The sequence below is a fragment of the Astatotilapia calliptera genome, chromosome 22 (genome assembly GCF_964374335.1).
Source record: "Astatotilapia calliptera chromosome 22, fAstCal68.1, whole genome shotgun sequence".
In the NCBI taxonomy this organism is placed as follows: Eukaryota; Metazoa; Chordata; class Actinopteri; order Cichliformes; family Cichlidae; genus Astatotilapia; species Astatotilapia calliptera.
The window spans coordinates 26,470,158-26,482,371 of NC_137442.1; the positions used below are offsets into that span (position 1 = coordinate 26,470,158).

A 12,214-nucleotide genomic window follows, 5' to 3' on the forward strand; every position below is an offset into this window, starting at 1 on the left:
AATATTGAACAATTCTGTCCAGGTTCCTTGCCACCGGGGACTCCTTCAGGACCAAGAGTTCAGTTACAGAGTCGGTGTGTCCATGGTGTGCCAGCAGTGGCGTGTCTAGAAAATTTTTGTTGGGGGGGCCAGGTAGGGGCACAGATTTGGAGAAGGGTGGCAGATGTAATTGGCAGATAATGTTTAAAAAAACATTCTACCAACCGTTAACCATAATTCAATAATCCTATAAACCTAATAACCGAATGCGCTTTTAACTCTTATTAGAATGAGATTTTAACCACTACGGTGCAAAGTTTTTAGATACTGTGTTGATAAAGTACAAGAGATACAATCAGTCAGTGTTTACTCAGCATTCAAGGACAGCAATATTTGCATAGTATTTTTACTGACATATAGTGTACATATGTTTTGGGCAAAAACATTTTTGAATATTAAAATACGAACATTTGTAACAAACAATTGACAAATTAGCCAATGCCAATGTAAAACTTTATCTGCCTGTTAAAAAAAGAAGATAATCTTCTCACAAACTGGTGTTTGATTTTGAAACAGGAAAAAAGTGGGGAAACAACTGAAAAGACTAACATTTGAATAAAACCTGAAAGCAAGTAAATACTTTCTATGCTGCCTTATGGTAAACTTTGGTAATATTGATCAAGAACAACACTGGCTGATGATGAAATACAGTCAGCCGGCATGGTGACACTGCCAGTATTAACCTGCAGGGCTGGACTGGGACAGAAAATCAGGCATTTCGACTAGAGACCGACCCACCAGGTATTAAAGCCATAAAGCCTTTGAATGAAAACAAATGCTGTTGTGACAGTGATGTACAGTCTTGTTGGTATATGTATGATTTCTATACATTTTACGTCAGATAAAAACTTTGGTTGTAAGATTTAGATAATTATTTAATAAAAGCTAAATATTTGAAATGAGAATAAGAAAGAAAAGTATTTCTTTGTGCCCCACCTTTCCCTGTTAATGTCCTACCTGGCCCCCCTGGCAAAACTTTCCTAGATCCACCCCTGCACAGTTACCAGCTGTCAGCTACTTAGAAAAGGATCCTGGGGTTATTTTTCTCTCAGAAACAGTTCATAACTTCCCTTCAACTCACTCATGTCACCTAAAAGGTAAACCTGTTTCTCCATCACCTGTTCAGCTCTGATGATTCAGTAAGGACATCTCCTGGTTTCATCTTCATGTTTCCCTCTCATCCAAACCGACATCATGACCAGCAGGTTTACAGCTGTGGCTCCAGCAAACATCAGCTGATACTAGAAATTAATATTAAATAAATTCTAACAACAGCTGATCAAACGTGCTGCTGTTGTTTAGCGCGACATCCGCTGGTTTCCTCTTTCTGGCGCAAAGTGGGCGATAAATAAACAAGAGAGAAAAGCCGATCAGCTGATCATTGATCAGTTTCATGATTGAAGTAGCAACAGGAGAGGGAGGGGGAGAGAATGAGAGAAGAAGAGGCAGCTGTGCAGCGTAAACACAGAATAACTCCAGCTTTGTGTCTTTTTCATTATAGCGAAAGTCCGGGACAAACTGCGTCTCTTCTCAGCTCAATACGAAACGCGTAATATTTTCTCTGAATGAAGGACCATTCCATTTTTTAAGGAGCCGTTGGCAACTCTACTAACCTTATGAATGAAATAAAGTTCACTATCAGTAACATCATAGCACCCACCCAGCTGTATAAAAACTCTGTCAAGCTGGCTGGAACGCAGTACGAGTTATTGCAGCTGAGGGTAAAAAGTCAGCACAACGAAAATAAACTCCACCTAAACTTGGTTTATATCTGACCCAGATAGACTGCAGGTCATAACTTCTTACCTGAAGTTCAGTTCACCTGACACTCGGACTGGTGGCTGCCTCGGGGCTCTCCTCCTGCCTCCCCTTCCCTCATCCATCTGCTGGCCTCTGTGGAAGCCCCGCCATAGCCACCACCAAACAACTGAGTTATTTTTACTAGGGGTGTCAAATTATCGCGTTAATTGCGATTAATTAATTACAATGCTATTTAGCGCGTTATGTTTTTTAATCTCGTTAATCTAATTTTTAATCTCTTGACGTCATTGATTTTGTATGAGAGTTGCTATGTTATAAAATCCGTTTTTATGTGCTGGGCTCCTTGTGCTTGACTTGTTGGGGGTGGAGTCACGTCGTGAGGTCAAGGTGAGAAGTGGTGATTAGCTTACAGTGTGGATATGGAGGCGCATCTGAGAGTTGTTGGCCCAATGAACGGGAAATTTGTATTTCATAAACGCCCCGACGGCACCATTGACAAAGGTAAAGTGGTCTGCCTAGAGTGTAAGAAGGAGTTTGCTTACCACCGAAGCAGCTCAAGTTTGGCCTATCACCTCAACGCAAAGCACCCAGCCGCGAGTGCAGCAACAGCTAGCAGTGAAGACGTTAGCAATATAGCAAGCCAGAGCAAAGCTTTTCGCCAAACAAAACTAGAGAATACCCCTCGTATGAGCAAGTCTGCGACCGACAGGCTGACTAATGTTATTGCCAAGTGGATAGCGATGAACTGTAGGCCGATAAATATAGTAGAGGACGAAGGATTGACAGAGGTGTTGCAAATTGCGTCCAATGACCCGTCATACAAGCCGCCGTGCAGGACTACAGTAACGACCAAAATCAGCAAAATGTACGACGGCGAAAAGAAAAACAAACTTGAGATTTTGGCGGAGGATTCTCCCAACTGTGTTGCTATAACCGGAGATCACTGGACCTCAGCTGGCAACCACAGCTATTTTGGGGTGACTGGACACTTTATTGATAGTGAGTGGAACCTCAACTCATTTGCACTGACCGTCATGAGAACAGAAACCAGGCACTTTGCTGATAAATGCGCCGAACAGTTCCTCAAGGTAGCAAATGACTGGGGTATTGAAAACAAGATATCCACCATTGGCACAGACAGCGCAGCAAACATGCTGGCTGCTATGAGAGCACTTCCATATGAGCACATCGCCTGCAATGCTCACATTCTCCAGAGGACCATCACGGTATGTCTCGATAGCAGTGGTTTTGTCGGTGTACTGGCAAAGTGCCGCAAGATTGTTGGTCATTTTAAACAAAGCCCTGCGAGTACCACAGAACTTAACCAACAACAAGTAGCACTCGGAAAGAAGAGCGATCAACTTATACAGGATGTACCCACCAGGTGGAACTCGACTCTCGCAATGGTCTCACGCCTCCTATGTAACCGAGAGGCTGTCCAGGCTACGTTGGACCAACAGAACCACAGGTTGGTCTTGCCAACCGAAGCTGAGTGGGCGAAACTGCAGAGGCTGGAGCTCCTGCTTGAACCATGCAAGTAAGTTCAAATAAACACCTTCCCATTTTAATTATATAAACTACTGTTACATGTGTAAAATCAAAATTAATGAACATAACAAGGAACTTTTAAGGACAATTAAATTGGAAATCAGTTACACTTTGATTTAAATGAATCCAGCTAGGTTTATTTAGCAAACCTCTCCACCTCTGCAGGTATGTGACAGAGCTGCTGGGTGGTGAGGCCTACGTCTCTTGCTCTGTAGTGCTGCCTGCTTTTCGCCATCTGTACCGTGTCATGGACATTACTGATGATGATCCTGCCTACGTGGTGAAGTTCAAGAATGCCTTCCAGAAGGATCTGGCAGCACGACGAGCTAATGGCAACGAGATATGGTTCGAGGTGGCCACAGCATTGGATCCACGGTTTAAGGATTTGAAATGTCTTCCAAGAGAAAAGAGGGAACAGGTAGGACAATAAGGTTAAGCTGGACTAATGAGTCCAATTCATTATCAAATCAAACTTTTATTTATTATATGGAACACAAAGTTCTTTACAAGATTAAATAAAATTTAAAAAAAGCACTTAGTTTTAATCACAATCATTCATTCATTCACTCATTCATTCATTCATTCAGGTGTGGACCATTCTGGAGAATATGCTCCAGGCAGCAGAGCCCAGAAGAGCAGATAGTCTCCAGCCCTCCACAGAGGATGATGGACCAGCTCAGAAGAAGAGGAGGAGCGAACTCCTTCTGGGGTCTGACTCTGACTCAGAAGATGGAATTGAGTCTGGAGAGCTGCAGCGCTACAGAGCAGAACCCAGCATCAGTATTGATGACTGTCCCCTGCAGTGGTGGTATGCTCACTCAGGAGTCTATGAAAAGCTGTCAGTCCTAGCACAAAAGTACCTGGCCTCCCCAGCTACCTCTGTACCCTGTGAGAGACTCTTTAGCCTTGCAGGCCACATAGTGCAAAAGAAAAGGGCAGCCTTGCTTCCAGAAAATGTTACCAGGCTGGTGTGTCTTAGCGACTGGCTGAGGAAGAAGAAATGAGACACATGTGGTCAGCATAGCTGCTGTGTCATTTGTAGCCTACTAGAATAGATTGCTTGATGTTCAGCACTTTTTTTTGTGATGGAAGAATACTTTGATGTGCTAACTTGCAGCACTGCAATGTCAGTTTTATTTTTCATTATCTGAAGCAGAGGAATTTCAGTGCTGTATTGCTCAGAAAAGAGCAACTCTGATGTGCTAACTTGCAGCACTTAATTTATTTGATTTTATTTGTATTTATTTTTCCACTTATTTTACAAAAGAATACAACAGTATGTAAATGGTTGCATCTGTTTAACGTTTGTTAAACAATAAATGACTTTATAAAGTCACTTTCTTTGTTATATCAGTCTTTTGGTCTGCCACAATAAGTTGAGGGCTTTCCTCAGCTATTTTTAGGTGAGATTAAAAAAGAGATTAATTAGATCAATTAATTAAAAATCATAATTAATTAATCTCTATTTTTTTTTAATCTCTTGACAGCACTAATTTTTACACATCGACCTGCATCTGGCCAATCCACCACCTCTCATTGTTCATGCCATTACAAAAAAAAATAAAAAATAAGTCACTGGGCATATGCCCGGTATGCCCGATGGCCAGTCCAGCTATGTTAACCTGCAACCAAATCTGCAGCTCCATACAGCAATGTTACGACTTAGATTATATCTTATAACTCATAACTCTTATGTTAGCTGCCCTCAGTAGCATACTGTCTGAAATATTCGACGGCTGCAATAATTCTTTAAGTGTTATTTTTTCCTTGGTATTCTAATTTCACCGAAGTTTACTAAACTCAACAAACTTAATATTACTTACCGGGACATTTATTCTGTCCTCATTTTCTTTCACCGAAAAATTGTTTCCTGCAGTGCCATCTTTCGTGCTTGGCTCTCCTACCTTTGCTAACGTGATGCACATAGCGCAGAAGCCGATGCTGCATTCACTTACACTCGGATATCTGAGCGTCACCGTGAAAACATAATCGGACATTTGATATTTGATTGAATTTTATTGTTTTGCCTTTGGGGTGGCACCTGGGGTGGCCAGTCTGGTTGGGGGGGGGGGGGTGGCCTGTGCCCCCCCAGGCCACCCTGCTGGACACGCCACTGTGTGCCAGATCACCCCCCAGGCAGCGACAGCCATCTGGGACTGTCTAGTGGACGACTTCATGGCTGTGCCTTCACCTGGAGACTGGCGGTCCATCACAGAGGGATTCCAGGAGCGCTGGAACTTTCCTCTCTGCTGTGCAGCTCTGGATGGGAAGCACGTCCAGACAAAGGCACCCCATATATCATATAGGAGACACACACATTGATATACACTAAATATTTATTCCATTTCTTTTTTTGTGGTGCCCAAATTTATGCACCTACTTGATTTTGTTTAAATAATTATTGCACACTTTTTGTAAATCCAGTAAACTTCTTTTCACTTCTCAAGTATCACTGTGTGAGTCTCCTATATGATATATTTAACTGACATTTTTTATTGTAACAACCAACGATTTATACAGGAAAATGATGGCTATACACAGGGTTGTAGCTGGGCTAGCTTAGTGTTTTACACATGAACTGAACCAGCTGATTGTAGTGGAAGTGGAACTGATAAGCAGAATGGATGGTAGTTAACAGTTCCAAGGAACTGATCTACTGGGAACAGGTTCTCTACAAGAACCAATCCTAAATCCCATCACTACAAAAGACAAATGATTTTGTTAAAATTTAATTAAGGTTTGTGCTGCATTTTGATGGAAACACTGCTATACAAAAGGAGTACATAAACCTCTGCAGATTGAACATCGTTCCATCATCATTGAACATCTATCTGGAAGATAAATCCTTGCGGGTAGCTAACAAAAGATACCAATTTTATCTCTGAAGCAAATGTCAGAATGGTGACACAATTACTAGTATAAGAACTGAAAACTGTGTGAATTATTATAACTACTTGTTACATTTACCAAAAGGGTTAATAAATGCCATTTTCTGTCATAAATGACACATTAATGGGAAATTATGGCATCAAATCACTTAGACGTAAATAACAGAAGTTATACGTCACCCTAAATGAACTTAAGGCAAACATTCAGCTGAGCACGCACACATCGACCTGCTACAGTTTTGGCAATGTGCTCAGACTCACTCTGCCTGTTGCCCAAGACTAGTTGTGAACTTAGCACTGCGAGCACAGGGTCCACTTCGCTATTCTTAGCACTCTTGGAATGCTGTATCTCTGCTCTGTTTTTCTCTCTCAGTTCAGTCATGTTAGGAAACTTTTGGCCTGGCTGCTCTTCAACAACAACCAGCCCTTGAGGCCTGTGACGATAAGATGAATAACAAGCTGTTCACTATCATGAAAAAGACAAGAACTAATAAATTCTGTTCAGCTTGAAATATTTGTTCCCAAAAGAAGCTGTTCCTTTAAGAATGAACAAATTCCTTTGAGTTTAGCACAATGCCATCTCTAGAATAAGGAAATACTATATATAATCTTTAAAACGTATTAATCCCATAACTTTTACATTTGATGTTTCCCATCAAATGTAAAAGTTTGTCTGTGATTTACGTGTGTAAACAACTATAAATATGAAGTCAATAACAGCATGCTCTGCAGTTCACAAGGCAATAAGGTGAAATATACAAATGGGTAATTGTGTATTTTAATATTCAGTCTTTTAGAAAAGGTTTGTGTGGAGGAGAGTTACATTCTTTACATGGACTCCCAACTGCGTTCAGAACATTAACAAGTTCCTTAGCTGTGGTTTTGGGTTCAGCACTTAACCTTGCAGTGCATCATCATTTAAGACAGTTCCTACTACTTAGTCTTTCCGAGTATCTAAATGTTATTACAGTGCTGTTTCTCGTAAAACATTAACGACAGAAGAAATAGAAAAAAATGTCTTTCAGATTAGCAAAAGAAGAGTGCATACAAACTTTATGAAAGGGATTTTAATGGTTGAATAAAGCCTCATATCACCATGCGCAATGCAAAGCATTGGTTGCAGTGGTGTCTGTGTTTGCATTGGGCTAAGTGGCTGTTTCTGAGGAGTTGCCCTCAGCCACTTATTTTCAGCAAAAGGAACTCGGACAGTGGTCAGTGGTTAAGGAAAGGATGTTTTTTGTCCAAGATTTTAGAATACATGTCCCCGTCCATTGGCCCCTCAATAAGGTGAAGTCGTCCTGTACCCTCAGCATTTTTCGTCTTCCAAACATGGCAGGTTGAATTGATATCAAAGAACTTGATTTTGGTTTTATTTGACCACAATTTCTCCTAAGCCTTCTCTAAATTATTTGAGATGTTTGTTGGCAAACTTAAGACCTGTACCTGTGCCTTCTTGAACAGGGGACTCCTACAAGATTTCAGTCCATTATGGTATGGTGTGTTACCAGTGGTGTTTTTGGTGACTGTGTTCCCAACAGCTTTGAGAACATTAACAAGTTCCTCAGATGTAGTTTGGGATTAACCACCATGAGCATTCTTACCCCATGAGGCAGGATCTTGAATGGAATTTCAGAGCAATGGTAACTGATGGTAAATTAATATATCTTCCATTTCCTACAGTTGTCACCACCAGCTGAGCCTCATCATTTCCATGGTGTCTCCATTTTTCAGTAGCATGGTGGGGCCTGGAGAGGGAGGAAGGAGAGAGGATGGAGTGCACAGACAGCAGGGGAACGCTGAAAAGCAACCCAGTAATGTTTTTTTCCAAAGCACTTTCTAAAAACCCTGTATTTACAGCGTCCTAATATGAAGGTAAAATGGGTAAATTGGTAAACCAATAAATAAAGTGCCATTTGTTGTCTATCAATGTTAATGGCTATGATAGTTGCAGTTACATACTCAGAAATTCTGATTATAAGCCAAGTCAGTTACAGATCCAGTCGGATGGTCAGGCTTCCCTTTTAGTCTTACTTTTGATGCGTCTCTTGTTCCATGGTATTAAAAACCTAAAACAAATCCAAAACCTAAAATTGTGTTAAAATCATATATGTTGTGTGTTCATCATAAAAGTCAACCCAATTTGTTGGTTGAGTAGGCGTTTAGATATTCAGATATTAAAAAAAATGTTTTGGATTGGTGCAGTGAATTATGTTCAAAAGTGTCACATATAGTACTCAAACATTTCATTTGACATTCATTCCTGTTAGGCATAATGAGTGTCCTCTAGCAGATTCAACATGTTCTCAGATCATACAGAATGTCCTAGTAGTCGGCTGCTTGTGTCAGATTGTTTTCCTTGTTCGTTCTCTTCCTTCTCCTCTGAAAACACTGGCTGCCTGGAGTTCTTGGTATCCAGCAGAGTGATCACATGTCTTCCAGGCTTTAGTAAATCACACAGCACAGCGCAGGATGGGCTGAACAAAGGAAAATAGGCTGATAGCGAGAGAGGAGAGAGGTGGTGGGGGTGGTTGTGGGAGGGGGCAGGGTGGCATAGAGCACGTGTTTGAAGTAGCCCTGCACATACCCATCCAGATGAGAGAGAGAACACGTGGATGGGGGAGGGGGATGGGGGAAGTAGAGTGACGACTTGAATGTGGGAAGAGAGGGAGGCTGTCCGAGATAAAAAGAGGCACCTCTGTAACAGCAACAGTGCTGGATCCATGTGACAGCACCACAGTTGTTTGTAAATAATTTCACTGTCACGGTGAATGATAAGATATGCCATATGTTATGATTGGAGAGCCTGGGGCTGGACTTTATAATGCGGTGTTCAACACAGTAACTTTGGACTTTAGACATATTACTTGTATACAGTAACTATCTCTTGTAATAAAAAGGTGTTTTATCATTCCAATTTTTGGGAACGGTTGATGTGAAATGCATAAGCAGCTAAGACTTTATTGATGTTGTAATTAACATAAATGCAAAAAACACCCAAATGCCCAGTTCTATTAAAAAAATAAATAAAAAAAATGTTCAAGTGCTTTATCAGTAGTCTATACTTTTCCACACATATACTGGAATTATTTATTAATATGTATTTCACTTATTTAACCAGGCAAAGCAAAGAGAACAACTCCTCTTTTACAGTGCTAAAGTTATAGCCAACAAGTTTGTTGGCTTCATAACCATCGTATTCATCTGAGTTACAAGTTGTAGGCTGTTGGTATAAGTCTGTTGTGGAGCAGGTTGGTCCAAAGATTACACAAAGAGTGCAATCCTTTGGGGAATTCTGACATCCATACCAACTAATGTTACAAATAGCATCTGTGTTAACAGATAATCAACAAGGTGCAGTTGAAAATTACATTAGAGAAATATTTTAGATCAATTTTCCTTCTAAACTAATAGCCATGTGATCGTAGTTTAATAATTTATCACACCTAAGAAAGGAGATCGTTTATATGAATGGGTGCAGACATTTTGGAATCAAATGATATTAGATGCAGGAACTCTGCCAAAGCTCAGAGATGAGCAAATTAACAGCACTGTTCAGCAAGGTGAAAGATAAATCAACATCACTGCAACTTTGTTGAAAATTCAGTGTATACTTCTGTGCTGCAGAGGCTACAGTGGGTTTGGCACTGAGCCACGCTGACACATTACATGCTGCTAGAGCACACCTGCTGGGTTTTGGTCCTTCATCCCTTCATATACTACTCCGAGTCCCGTCTTTACTCCTTCTTTTCGCCCCTCCCTCTCCCCTTCCCCCTCTGCCCCCCTCCCCCATGCTATATAAACCCAACCCAGTTTCCTGGCAGTGTGGTGAGAGAGCCGTTGGGCTGTGTCTTTGTTTGTGTTCCCTTGGCTTCCTCTTTTTTTTTTTTTTTTTTCACTGAGTGCTTCAGCCGAGCAGAAATAGTTTGAGTGGTGCCTGCCCTCCCCCACCCTAGTGATCATGCTTCAGCATGGTGCTACGTGCCAAGCGACCTGAGACGCTCCCTGACTCACAGTTCAATCCACTGACTTTTATTGCTGTGACTGTTTATCACAAACACAACAGCTAAGGCACGTAGCATGGCAGTCTATGCGTTCAAATCATAATGAGGTGGTAAGTTGTTTGGTTTTGAAGACAAATAACTCATTAACCTTAGATATTCAGAGCAGATTAATATCATTGCTAATTATTATTGTTGGTAATGAAGATCAGAGACCATGGGTTATACAGTTGTACATTATAATCAATATTTATAATATTGAGAAACACTTCCAAGTTTGAGATCACACGTTGTTTACATAAGATCATAGTGGCAAATACAAGCCTTGCTATTGTGTCCCCCTACTTGGATTATCAAAGCTTTTAAATTCTTTTTACTAGATCAGATAGTTATTCAAATCTAAATGTGAATAAATGCATCTTCTCCTACTTAAGTTAATGGAAAGAGGATTAGGTTTCAAGGAGGTAATCCCAGCATACCTTGGGTGACAGGTAGGAAAGTACCTTGCCTATTCACCTATACCTCTCGCTATACCTGTGGGAAATTTGCAGTATTCAGTTGACTTGACTTTGCTGCAACTGGCACAGAAAAATGGTACAAAAGAAATATACAAATGCATCTAAAAGACAGTTGTTCAATTTGACAAATATATTGTTGCTTTAAATAAAAAGAAACAATTACAATAAACTATATTACTATAGTATTATAGTACTATAATACTACTATTGAATTAAAATTTAATTATTATCTTTTACATTATTTCATTTTGTCTTTTTTGAAAATTATAAACATCCATCCATCCATTCGCTTCCGCTTATCCTTTTCAGGGTTGCGGGGGGCGCTGGAGCCTATCCCAGCTGTCATAGGGCGAGAGGCGGGGTACACCCTGGACAGGTCGCCAGTCTGTCGCAGGGCCAACACACAGGGACAGACAACCATTCACACTCACATTCACTCGCACATTCACACCTAGTGGCAATTTGGATTATCCAATTAACCTATCCCCACAAGTTCCCTTGTGGGGAAAATTATAAACAAAAGTGAAAAAAAATCTGAATCAAAAACAGAAGATTGGAGCTGATCAGCAGATGCAACACATGAATGAGTGGCCTTTGTCCAGAATTTGTTTATTACACATCATGAGGTTTGATAATGTCACGAATTCAGCACAAACTAATGTGAAATGTATCAAGTGTGCATTTGACAAAATTGGTTAAATCAAGCTGTTTTATTAGGAGCAGCAGATTCCAACAAATCACAAGTGGAATGAAAAGATTATTTGTGTTGGGTAACGTGGGATGTATTATTGTGTCTCAGAGTGTGGTAGTTAAAAATTTTGATATAGCAAAATATCAGCATAGCAAAGTATTAAGTTTTGCTGTTGTGACATGTGGCAGTCTGCCCTTGTGTCTTTCTATCATAATAAGAAAACATCCAGCAATTCTCTTTAAAAGCAGTTAATCTACATTAAAAAAAATACAGGGACAACAATTTCAGCTGCACTATCGCCTTCAAGACGCAATTATATGAAAGCTTTTCTCCGCTTGTCTCCCCTACTGTAAGTGACAATTTCAATATTGTATCTCAAAATTTCAAGTTACTTTTAGAAGTAACTCAAAATTTCGTAAAACTTTCAAAATCAAATTTCAATATCTTTTAATTCAAAATTTTGAGATCATAGCATGATATATGTGATAGTATCTTGAAACCAGTGTCAGAATCAAGCTTCCAGACAATAATCTTTAAGCTATTCAATTTGTTCTTGTAGATCTATATACTGAACTACAATAGTATACTTAAAAGTCATTATTATGACCACATTCTCAAATTCTCTTGATCTGTAGTTATTTTACCTGCTGTTCCATTATCGGCCCATTTATCAGTTTTGGTTTGGAGCTGAAATGCTTCCATATTAACTCTTTTGGAGACTCATATGTTGCCTCTCATATTCTCCTCATGTGAAGTGTAAAAATAACTGTC

The 12,214-nt window shown here is 40.2% G+C and overlaps 1 protein-coding gene across 1 annotated transcript; it reads left to right on the plus strand.

Annotated features, from left to right (window-relative positions):
• Positions 1-1,974: 1,974 nt before the first annotated feature.
• Positions 1,975-4,684, plus strand: LOC113011406 (E3 SUMO-protein ligase ZBED1-like). Its single transcript, XM_080296556.1, has 3 exons — positions 1,975-3,337; positions 3,514-3,766; positions 3,936-4,684. Exons 1-3 carry the CDS (start codon positions 2,220-2,222, stop codon positions 4,350-4,352), a joined length of 1,788 nt encoding a protein of 595 aa, XP_080152682.1. The 5' UTR covers positions 1,975-2,219; the 3' UTR covers positions 4,353-4,684.
• Positions 4,685-12,214: the final 7,530 nt, after the last annotated feature.